The 12,785-nt window shown below is 36.1% G+C and overlaps 1 protein-coding gene across 3 annotated transcripts in view; it reads right to left on the bottom strand.

Moving 5' to 3' along the window:
* ASPH (aspartate beta-hydroxylase) overlaps window positions 1-12,785 on the bottom strand; it is a 109,315-nt gene that overhangs the window by 88,568 nt on the left and 7,962 nt on the right. Inside the window, exons 1-3 of one of the 3 annotated variants that reach the window (XM_009285445.2) lie at window positions 11,437-11,814; window positions 8,199-8,348; window positions 5,994-6,062 (exon numbers count right to left, since the gene is read on the bottom strand). In XM_009285445.2, coding sequence (XP_009283720.1) covers window positions 5,994-6,062; window positions 8,199-8,348; window positions 11,437-11,452 — 235 coding nt within the window. In that variant the 5' untranslated portion in view covers window positions 11,453-11,814. Of the gene's footprint in view, window positions 1-5,993; window positions 6,063-8,198; window positions 8,349-11,436; window positions 11,815-12,785 lie in introns of those variants that run through there. The other 2 variants (XM_009285459.2, XM_009285452.2) reach the window with 2 other exon arrangements.

Below are 12,785 nucleotides of genomic sequence, written 5' to 3'. Positions count from 1 at the left end.
AGGGGGAAGGAGGGAAAAAAAAAAAAAAAAAGAGAGAGAGACAGCAGTTAGGTGGAAAGAGGAAACTGTAAAAGGAGGATCTGTGAAAGACATCTCATGTCACAGACAGCAGTCTTTACAGGAATGCTAATTAGGAAATAGAAATATGTTAAGAAATTTGAATCTTTCAAAGTACAGACTATAATTTGGACAATAAACATGCACAATATTATGCCAAAAACTTAAAAAAAGGCGGCAGCTTTGCTTTCCCTTCTTCCTAGTCCTAAAACCAAATCCATTTATGTTCAGTTTTCTTGCCGCAGCATTTACCTTTAGACAGTTTTTTTAACAGTAATCCTCCACGACTTAAAATCATCCAATTTGCCTTTTTTTTTTTAAACCATCATGTTCAAATTTGAGAGCTTGCAACTGATAGCTGAGAATAACATTTAAAAGCAAACAGTATTTAAACAAACTTGTCACAGACATACTGTTAAGGATAACATTTATTCTACCATGCAGAATTTTGATTTTGCTTAGAAGTGAGGACTCTAATTGCTGGGGGAACTGTTTTGCAGTTTGTTTGCTTGTTTGGTTTTTTTAACATGCTTCTCAATCATTTTTTTCTGTGATATATATTCTACATGATATACTTGATCCTCAGGAATTAATTCCAAAGCTGAGGATATACAGAACACTAGATAAAAATTAAGGTAGCCGGTATAAAAGGTGTATGTATTGTTACATAGAAAATCTAAAGCAGACTAAAGACAGCTAAAGTAGAGATGGCCAGAGCAGCGAAGAAAGAGCTCGTCACTTCTAAACTCTCTGATACCAGGAGCTGTTATCTTGGGCTACAAGACCCACTGATCTAACCGGTGTTTGTAAAATACAAATAAGCCATGATTAATGCTCTCTTTTTCCTCCTGTTGTTTTGTATTAAAATCCACTGTTTTACAGTTATTATTAAATAACATTTCAACTTTTCCATTCTGGGAAAAGTACAACAGAATGATCAAGCAATGACAAACGCCAATTATTGGTAAGCTTTAAAGCGGGAGAGGGAGGAATTTCCCCCACTTCTAACCAGACCAAACCTTCGTTTGTGTCAGAAGGAGAAGCAGAAAAGTGGGCTAAGGGTGAAGACATTGTTGAGACATAAAATTAAGTGAACATGTTGCACATGCAGACTACAAAGCATTATTAGGTGCCGGTTAATGAAACATTCAAGATAGAGGAGTTCATGGCAGAGACATTTAACACATTTCAACACGTTTTTCTTACAGCACATAGTGAAAGTATCAATGATAATTCTGAGGAAACTTCCAAGTCCATGATGTTCCACATCCTTGTACCTGGATGTCCAGAACCTCTACTTGAGTGACCAGCCATTCTCTTTAATTTTTCACTGGATAGCCCAAAGGTTTAAAAATGACAGATTGAATCCAGGAGGCAATCAAGGTATTATAAATATCCCTCTCCAACTTCTTCCATGGCTTAGTTCTATAAAAATTAAATTTTATAGACTTAACTTTATGCACATTAGTCAGTCATCATTCTAATTTGCTTTCAAAATTTGGACCAAGCAAGATGCAAAGACATAAACCAAAGTAAGTATATTTTACTGAAGAAAGAAATCTCAATTTAAGAATGGAAACCTGAATCTAAAAAAAAAAGAAAAAAAAATCTCTATGTTATAAGCACAGAATTATAAACACTTGTATCATTCTATTCTGTTGGAATCTGGCATTAAAGAAAAAAAAACCAAAACACCACTCACAGAAGACCCCAGGCTTTAGACAGCATTTCTGTAAGCACGTGAAGAACCACATAGATGCCCCTGTTCTTCCACTAAGTTAAGAATAAGACTCTTGGGCAATTATCTTTATAAAATATAACATGGAGTATAACAGCATATTTTCTTTGAAAAGATTAGGACACCAAAGGGAACCACAGAAACTGGAAGAATACATCTTATAGTCTTTACCATAAAAACCACCAAACAACAAAACCCCAAATCCTTTCTTTACAATTCTTCACAAAAACTATCCAAGATTAATATAACGGCCTTTGAATCGAAGGGTTCAAAAAAAAAAAAAAAAAGACACTTCAGCTTGAGTTACAGAAAGTAACACATTATTTCATGTATTTATGGTTTTTTTTCTTAGAAAGAGTTAAAATTAAAAAAAAAAAACAAACTAACACTCAAACTGTTTTTGGTCTTCATTCATCCCCATAATCAAGAAGAACTGCTTTCAAAGTAAAACTCACGTACTGATAATATAAGCCCACATAAGCATGGTAAGAAGTGGTGAAAATGGTGACAAAAATGGAACTGCCCAATCAGGTAGCCATACCATGCTAAATCAGTCTCATGGGAAATAACTATTTTATTTCAAGAGAAGTCTAAACATTACAATTGAAATCAAACAGTAATCGAGGGAGTCAAAATCTTTATCTATTCAACAGTGTTACCATAACCAAATGGGGAGGAGGGCTTGCCTACATTCATTTAACGAGACAAAGCCTTTTTTCTCCTGCAAACATCTTTTACGAGAATGAGCATGTGCAAGCTTTTAATATTTGAAGGTGCTACAATTGAACATGAGAAAAATAGGTAAGAACATGAAGCTTATCCTAAACAGTTGTACCATACAAAAGCATTCTTTTAACTCCTATTTTATCACCACAGATTTTCTGAATGTGCAATCTTTGTACATCTACTTGCAAACATCTTTTTCTACTATAGGTAAACCAGGGGAAAAAAACTTGGTTTACAGAAGCTTGGATTCTACTGTTTACTACCCTTTGTTTGTTGATACACTAGGTCAGGTTTTTTCCATTTTCTGCATAGCCAGACTACTCTGAACTAAATGCACAAGAATGATATATTGATGACTTTCTGTAGCTGCAGTCCCAAAATTGTACTAACCCCTGCAGCCATTTAGGTAGAATTTCTCAGGATATTGTTGCTTGTTAAAAAGGACTGAAGTATAAAAAATGGCTCGGCTCCAAAGATTCTATCACAACAGACACTGGTACTCCCTATACATGCATTTTTTTGTAATACTACTAAAGCCACTGTTTCTCTGTACTCGGTTCTCAAGTACAGAGGTATAACACTCCTCCTGAGAAGAGTAACTTCTTTCAAAGAACAATCAGAGTGAGGTGGACAAAAAGTGGGAAGAGAACTACTGATAACAGCAGCCCTCAAAGGAGCAGATTAAGAAGCCTCTCTTCCCATTACCAAAAGGAATTCAGTAAACAGAACCTCACAAATACCAGTGAAAAAGAAAGAATCTGCAAGATAACTGCAGACTAGCTTCAACGAGTTTGCATTTCCACCCTGGATAATTTTTTTTTTTATAAATGGATACAAAACTAACTCAACAAATATTTGGGGTTGGTTGGCTGGTTGGGTTTTAGGTGGTGTGTTCCCCCCCCCTTACTTGGGGAGGGGGCGTGGGGAAGAGGGGAAGAACGCACTGCTTGCACATAGTTTTTAAAATTACACAAATACCTCAAGAGAACTTAATCATCAAACCTCCTTTGATTTCGACAAATAAAAAGAACAGACCCTATCATACCTTATACATACAAAAAATAAAATAATAAATTTTAATTCTTCTATTTAGGTGTGCCCAAGCAGTACAGAAAACTACTAAGTTATCAGCTACTAAACCATTCTTTCAAATATAAAATAAACTCACACTAGTAGAAGCATTTCTCAAAATTAAATTAACTTAAAAATATATTTATCATTAATATGCAAATTAAATCTTTAAATTTGTAGTGAAAACTAAAGATTATGGAAGTGGACAACATTAAACCACTGTACATGCCACATTTCAATATACAGTAGTTTAGTAATAGCTAAAGAACAGAAAAGAAAAAAGCATATGACTTCCTAGCACTAAACATCAAACAGTAGTATCTCCTTTTTAAGTCAATATTAAATTAGCAGAGAAACCACTTGCTTTTATGGTAGGCTGACCGAGAGAAAAATCCCAGAAAGTAACAAGTCTTCAAACACAGCATATGTACTAACAAAATCCTCACAAATAAAATATAAAAGGAGATATGCATTCAATATTTAGAAAGTTACCCTAATGCAGTTGAATACAGGCTTACTATCTGTTTTTCTTTACTACAAAGACTTAATTCTGGAAGACAAATTCCTCAAGAGGGAATCTAGTCTTCCAGTTTCTGCATCAATGAAATAATTTCAGTCTGCATAGTGGTGTTCATTTTTTAGTTCATATTAAATGTTAAATACAAACAAGCACAATAATATACTGGGAACTTCAGTTAATATTACAAGCTAGTTATTAGAAAAAACTTATTTTTGTATTCATAATTTTTATCAGTCATGTAACTTTTCAAAATTTACCATTTTCTTTGTACTGCAGAAAATATTCTTAAACTTAAATGAGATTAAATAATATTTCTAAGCAAGTATTCAAAAAGAATAAAAATAACTTTTGATCTGTGACCTTCTAATGTCACATTTGAAGTATAAGGTTTAAATGCATGATAAGACAAGCTTATAATAGAAACACTGTCATGTACTGGCAGAATTCCCAGCTATATCAACTTGCATAAAACAGAGATGTAACAAAGCAGCAGCATGTTTCTGGCTACCACCTTGGCAATCTGAATCCAAATAATATGACCCACAAAAGATTGATATCCACTTTCTATACACTACATAATAGACAGAGAAAGATGAGGATTATAACTATACAAAGTATTATCTTATTCACCATTTATAATTAACACGCAATCTGTAGCTCTGAAGTCACTCGGAGCACAGGAGATTCTTTGGAGTGCCTCTCACATTCACACCACTGCAAACTGGTTCAGTAATCTTGATTGCATGAGTTTTCTTTAACCATGAAGGGATTAAACAAATGAACCCCCCAAAAAGACTTGCTTATTTCTGCAAACATAAGTGGGGAAAAATAAACTGATGATAAACTGATTTGATGGAGTATGAGTTTCAAATAGCAAGCCATAACATCCTAATTAGGGACATGGTTTAGTGATGGACTTGGCAGTGCTAGGTTAACGGTTGGACTCGATGATCTTAAAGGTCTTTTCCAACCTAAACGATTCTATGCTTCTATGATTCTAATATATTATTGATATACTATTGATAACTTTGACTAGTTTGAGACACTCCACTTTGCCCTTGTCTCCCTTACTATGCTGGGGTTTTTTGTTGTTTTGTTTATTTGTTTAACTTGCTAGGTTTGTGTGCTCAGAATAGGTTTACATTTGAACAAATCAATTAAAAGAAAACTAAAAACTTTCTAACATCAGGTATGCAAGAATTACGTCTCCAATGCTTGATTGTGAAGCTAGAAGTAGGTAGAAGGGCAATATCACGAAGCATGTCTAGTGATTGAAATTTCTCTTTGAAGATACATCGTGAGCAGAAAGACATTCCCCCAAACTACAAGGAACAGAAACCTAAACCCAGTGTTTCAACATCAAAGAAGAAAAATCCATGTCATGTAGGATTTCTGAAGGGCAAAGAAAGTGAACAGTGGAGAACTCGGAATAGAGGAAAGACAGTACAAAAATACACTAAACAGTCATCTAAGTAGTACAAAGACCTGCTGGAAGTCATTTTAAAATGGACCTAGCTTAACATGTTAACATAAACAATGTTTTAATTCTTGAAGCATCTTAAGACCTGCATCTGAGAAATTTATTAATAATCACAACCATCTTTTCAACAGTCGATACAGCAGCATCCACAACCTAACTTCAAAATCATCCTGTAAGTAACTAAATGCTTTCCACTTACATTGGTATACTAGAAGAACACAACTTGCTACAAGTTGCACACACAATCCTCCAACTTGCATTAAGAAAAAAAACCCACCACAATTAAATTGATTTAAGTTCTTCAATTAGGAAAAAACAGAAATAGTTTTGACATTAAACAACAATGAAACATGAATATGACAACTGAATTATATAATTATTCCACCTGTGTTTGTACTTGCCTAGCAATACTTTAGCATCTTCCACATCAAAATCTCCGTCTCCATCAGCATCGTATATCCCAAGCTTGCCTAGAAATGCAAAGAGAGGAAGAAGAAAGAATCAGGGATCCAGCAGTTTGTTTCCAGCACAGTGCTTTCAACGTGCGATTGTTGACTGTCAGTGCTAGGTTGTTACCCCCCCCCCCCGTTGACTGTCAGTGCAAGTTTTTCCCCCCCCCCCCCTTTCTTTTTTTAAATGTTTTAGCCGTACTCTTCTTAACCATATTTTACATTTCCTGGAAAATATTACAAATATTTTAAGTTCCTTTCTGCATTTGCTAGACTTCAGACTGAACACAAGTTAGTCTTTTTCCCCCACACATTTATTTTGGTGCTTGCAGATTTAAAACAAACCTGTAATTAAGTGATGTGCTTTATGTGAACATGCTTTGCTCAGAATAAAATTTAAGTTCACAAGGAACATTCAACATGTTTGAGGGAAAAGAAATAATAAAACAAGAATTAATCAAATAATCACCGTTTGTTTTCTGATTATATGCTTCTTGCCATTCTAAATTCTCCGGAAAAAAAAGATAAGTATATAATTTTTAGTGCCAAGTTAATAGAAGGTAAGCAACCTACTTCCTGGACAAAGGAAAAACGTTCATCATTTTATTAACAACTGTATAACATTCACTGCAGACAAAAAAGTTGTCCATCATTTTATAGGTGACTATAGGTGAATACATCAGACTTCTCACTTTTATTTTTGGAACTGCAGCTCTGCCAGCTCTAAGTATAAGCAAAAGGAGAACCCACTTACTATTCAAAAAGAATTTTTAGCATAGAATCATGGTATCCAGGATTAGAAGTGTCCTGGGATCACTGAGTAGAGAGCTATCTAATTAGTTTTGATAAAATTCAGACATAACTTTTAATAGGATTGAAATTCTGCACGCTGTTTGCAGAAGAACTCTAAGTCCTTATAGTTTGCCAGTTTATTATTACATTTGTCATTCTCTAAATGGAGGCAGAACTTGACTGCCATTAAAAAAAATGAAATATAGTTCTTAATATGGTACTTAGAAAATTAGAAAACAGTTACGTGGAAAAAAAGTTCAGACTTGGATCTGGAACAGACAAAAATAAGGCCATCACCATCATACAGAAGCAATCAATTAGAAAGGATCTTTATTGGTTTATGGTTAAACACAACAGACCGGTGGAATAAATGTAATTCTCTAGAAATAAGAATTGTATCATCTTCAAAACCATGAAGAATGAGACAGATGAGAAACGACTGAGTTTCGTGCCATTGTAGAAGAATAGTAATTCTCTAAAAAATTAAAAACAAAAAAGTAAACCAAAATTTTTAGTCAAGGGACTGTAAAGCAATCTTATTTCTCTAATATCCTACCTTGTAGGACCTCTGACAAGTTATAACGGAAATCCTTTGCTTTGGCTGCATGCATGGTAAAAATATAGAAACCATTATTTGCATCACTAGACCAAATTAAGTTTCAAACCAGAAGCTTCTCTTAAAATCAGTCCAGATCAAAAAAGCATGTACCAACAGACTTGTAAAGCTGTAAAGCTTGCAAAAGTGTGTGTTGAAGCCTACAAGATGTGGGACAATAGCTCTACCTATGGACATACATCTTGAAACTTGAGACATTAATTTTCACCCTTAGATATTATATTAACAATACTCTCAACATTGTCATATTGAGATACAATTATCACCATTATAAGCTTAAAACTGAGGTCATGCAACAGCTCATTCACGAGAGGATGATTGATCAGGTGTCCTGACTCTATAGGCAACACAGTCCATCAGAGGAGTGGTAACATTAGCTGCCCGCTTTCAACCACTGCTGCAAGTTTCTGAGAGCTTAAACTGAAACAATGCATATTCAGCTGACATTTCAAATGAACTGCAGCATACATGTTACAAAGAGATCCAGACCTATCCTTGGAGATTTCTTCAATTCTTTAATAAATGCAGTATGTTAATAACCTTTTCCATTCTTATGAGAATCCCATTTTAACATCATAATAGAGTTCAGCATTAAAATGGACTTTTTGAACTACATTGCCTATTCTTATCATGTAGGTCATTTGCAAATACCACAGTAGACAATTCAGCTATCTAGAAATTTAAAACAGCCTCCATTTACTGTATATCATAATAATTATTAGAAGCATCTTAAGATTTAAAATTCTTACCTAGAACTTCTTCATAATCTACAAGTTCAAACCAGACAACTGCTACTGATGTCCAAACTCCCAGCAAAGCAATTACCATAAACCAGGTGAAAAATGAGCTTCCAGAGAGGCCTTCTTTCTTTCCATTCTTGCTTCCTCCATGTTTAGTCTCTGTTAAAGTAAGGCAAACAAGTAGGGAAAATGGATTCATATAAGAGTTAGAAAATTATGATTGAGGCTATAATTGTAAATCTTGTTTCTTATGACTACACAGAATGCAAGACATTGGAGTAAAACTTTTTTACTAGGGGTTTGTTTGTTTGTTTGTTTTTAACTTCACCACTGTTACTTGCTTTTCATATCACTGAATTACGATGGGAAGCTCAATGATTACCTAAGTAGAAGTCCTATAACCAACCAAACACCAAAAACCCACATGTAATTTGTCTTAACAACTTAGTTGGAAATCCCCCCTTCCTCCCCTTTAGTGTATATTTATACAGAGCTTAACATTTTTGGGATGCTTTGCATTTGTGCCAACAGTTCTCAAACTGCCACCAGAGGGCAATATGACCAGCAGAAACAGTTTGGAAGAAAAGTGTTTCTTCTGTAGCAAGTTTCAAAGCTAGTTGAAATAGCTCACGGAATCAACATGAAAATTAAATAGCCTAAGAAGCCTAAAATCTAAACCATATTAAAGGTAAGACTCCAAGATCAGACACTCTACCAACTAAAAATATCTTCCCTGTTGCTTAGAGTCAAGCAGAGAGATTCACTACACGCTGAATACCTTTAGACTTCCAGTTCCATGGAACATAAAGGTAAAACAATGACACAGAGACTTAATGCAAATCACAGCTTCATTTATAACCACATGTATGGAAAGTAAGCGTATATAAAAAAAATACAGTAGTTAAAAACAAACCACTGGGAAAAGAAAGTCCTCAACCTAGCATATGGGTAGGGGGTTTCAAATGGGCATCACCACTAGAGAACACAAATTGCTTGGTCCATTGCTTTAGGACCATTTTAGGAAAAGAGTCATATATGTAGTAAATAAATGGGCATCCAAGAAGATGCCTGTGGCCCTTCTCCAAAGCTGAAGGTCTGCTCTTCTGCCTCCTGATACTACTTCTGCAAGGCTGGCACTTGGCCACAGTTTCACATCTACCAGCCTATTCCACTTCACTCCCTTCTAAGCACCAGCCTTTGCCCGTTCAGCCACATTCAGTCCTAGTTATTAAAGTAAAACTATTTCTAACAGATTTTGAAATACTCGAGGAACTTTGTCATGAATATTGTGATAATATAATACGGCGGGGAGTTAACTTTATCATACTAACTGCAAGTAATGTTTGATGTATTTATCAACACTGATAATAGAAAAAGACAAAAAAAACTCTCAACAGCTAAATATCAACATGATTTTTTTTTAGAATAAAATGGAATAGCTCTGAAAGATGAGTAATGAGAGACTGGTGACTTATTTCTGTAATAGATATTATACAGAAGTACGTTCAGACCCTGCTTGCCATCAGGTTCGCAGCTGTAATAAACTAACCTTTTATTACATTCATTGTGCTATATACTGAGCTCAGACCAATAAAAAAAAAAAAAAACCACAACTGACTCACCTCAGCTCTTAGTCAGCTCAGCATTTTATTGAAAAAAAAAATTATTTTATTAAGACTACTCTGTACAAAGATCAAATACCAACTATTTAGTTTCTTTTCTATATTAAACAAAAAGTTGCCTTGGTATAGGCTGTCCAATAATATTCAGAGAGAAACTGAGACAACTTAGCCTCACATCAGGCATGAATCGTTTGCTACTGCACAGTACCCTAATTATGTATGTGCAAGGTCCGTATACATAACTCATCATAACATCACTCTTGTGGGAAAGATGTACAGGTAGCCTGAAAATAGAGGCAAAGACAAGCAGCATGTGCCAGTACATTCAGAAATATGATCAACTGTATGTGAAAATTATTTAACGTACTCTTGAGCTGGAAATGTTAATATTCGGAAATAAACAATTATACTATGTAACAGCAGAACTTTGCTACTCCTGTTTTCCACTGTAGTCAAGGGAAGCTCTGTACGTATTTAAAATGAAACCTTAAGGCTAAAAACATTTTAAATGATTCCAGGTAAAAGTTTGGTTCTAGAGAAAACCAGGTATTGGAAGAGGCAAACAGAAAAGAGAATCTTACTGTATTTCACACTTACTAATTTACCTTACTGTTTTCTACTGTTTACTGCTAGTTCCCTCTGAAGAAAGGGGCTTTACTTATTAGAAGAACAGGAAAATGAAAAAGAAAAAAAAAAAAAAAAGACATTCAAGTAATCAAGCATAGCTGTTCGTATTTTTTCCAGTCTAAAAGACTGTTTCATGCAAATCCCTCAAAAACAGATTCTGCTATAAAAATATCATTCATGACAGTCACAAAGACAGATTCTTATGCTGTGGCCTCCTATCTTATAGAAAAATTATTTTCAAAACTCTTGAAAAATTCTGCTAAGAATTCAACCATGGCAGCTTGATCAGGCAACACTTTAATATAAATGGAAGTTACGTAACATAAAATTTACCTATGGTCTGCACAGATAACCCTATGCATAGGGTCAGGACAAAACATTGCAAGGACTGATGCTGGCTCAGAGCTCATTCCAAAGAGTTAATTCTCAATTCAAGACCTTTCCCTGCACATGCTGCCAGACATGTCAGAAGTAGGTCACTTGCCATATCTGGTAAGCCTGTGCTTACACCACCAGATGTCTTTATGCAGACATCAGAAAGTCTTAAATCGCGATCTATTTCTCAACGGCAAATCTTTAAAAGTCCTATACTTCACCCACCCCGCATTAAGAGTCATGCCTAGATAAAAATGTATGAAAACCTTTTTCCTTTTACTTTAGCTTACATTAAAGACACCTAGTAATTTCACATACTCCAAAAATAACTTTAAAGTCAGATATTTGAAGACAAAACAATGTCTCATGTTAATGTGTGCTCTACTCAAGCAAAAACTGAGTTACAATTAACCACCTGCCATAATCATTAAATACCTCTACTCCAGAGAACATTTAATCAAAGAGAACAGAGGCAGCCTGTAATGCAGACTAGAACAGCAAACTGGCTAGAAAACACCAACATACCACAGTAAGCCAGTTATTTTGCTGATTACAAAATCAGACATAGCTAGTATTTGCAACTACGCATTTTCTATTTGCTCACAAAAAGGTTAGGATTATACCTGTGTCGTCAGCCATAACATTAGTGCTCGATTTCCACAGACAAAGCGAGTGTGTCGATATCTCCAAAATTAACGTTGAAGGCAGAATAAGAAACAATTTATCCTCACTGTAGTCTTGCAACAGGAGCAAACAAGTTTCCTAAAGCCAGCTCAGCTGGAACACGAAACTGGACCCAAGAGAAACCTCTCCTCCAAATCTATTTTTAGAGCAGTTATCCTCAGGGGCCAAACGCTTTTCAGAACTCATATGGCAATCTAGTTCTGACGACAATCAAATTCACTTACTCCTCCTAACAGAGCATCCTGGGTAGTTGATCCTTTCCCCTCCCCTTAATCCTCCAACATCAAACACAGCAGCGAATGAAACTGAGCGTGTTGTACTGTAGTATTTTTGCTGCAATGTATGCCTCCGTGCCTGAGCTCTAAGGACATTAAATCCATCAGCATAAGCTGAAACACAAGTCTGGACACAAAGCTTGCCTGCTTGCATTTGTTAAGTTGGCCCTCGCCCAAGAACTTTCTCCATGTTGGCACTCTTCTACCAGGCTTCCCGGTAGAGACTGCTCATTTGAAACTTGCTAACTCCTTTAAGAATAAAAGACAGCTAATTTCTAAAATGTAGTTTTGAGTCTTATAAGAGTTACTTGAAATCAACCACACGCATTCTTGCCAAAGAATTTTCAGATCAGAACTGTTCCCCTGGTACACCTCATATTTGCTTCTAGCAGACCCAAAGGAGGGTTACTGATAGTTTTGCCAAAGCAAAGCCTGTTTCCCTGGAGTGCAATACACCACATGCCATAAAGGTAAACCAGGCAAAATTTCTATTGCGTATTTGTTAAAAGCAGCAGAGGTGTTGTTAAAAGTAGCAGAGGGATCTGGACAGGCTGGATCGATGGGCTGAGGCCAACTGTATGAAGTTCAACAAGGCCAAGTGCCGGGTCCTGCACTTCGGCCACATGCCATAAAGGTAAACCAGGCAAAATTTCTATTGCGTATTTGTTAAAAGCAGCAGAGGTGTTGTTAAAAGTAGCAGAGGGATCTGGACAGGCTGGATCGATGGGCCCAGGCCAACTGTATGAAGTTCAACATGGCCAAGTGCCGGGTCCTGCACTTCGGCCACAACAACCCCATGCAACGCTACAGGCTTGGGGAAGAGTGGCTGGAAAGCTGCCCGGCGGAAAAGGACCTGGGGGTGCTCATTGACAGCCGGCTGATCATGAGCCGGCAGTGTGCCCAGGCGGCCAAGAAGGCCAATGGCATCCTGGCCTGTATCAGAAATAGTGTGGCCAGCAGGGGTAGGGAAGTGATCGTGCCCCTGTACTCGGCACTGGTGAGGCCGCACCTCG

This window comes from Aptenodytes forsteri, unplaced genomic scaffold (assembly GCF_000699145.1).
Source record: "Aptenodytes forsteri isolate BGI_AS27 unplaced genomic scaffold, ASM69914v1 Scaffold396, whole genome shotgun sequence".
Taxonomy (NCBI): domain Eukaryota; kingdom Metazoa; phylum Chordata; class Aves; order Sphenisciformes; family Spheniscidae; genus Aptenodytes; species Aptenodytes forsteri.
This window is presented reverse-complemented; position numbering and strand designations above follow the sequence as displayed.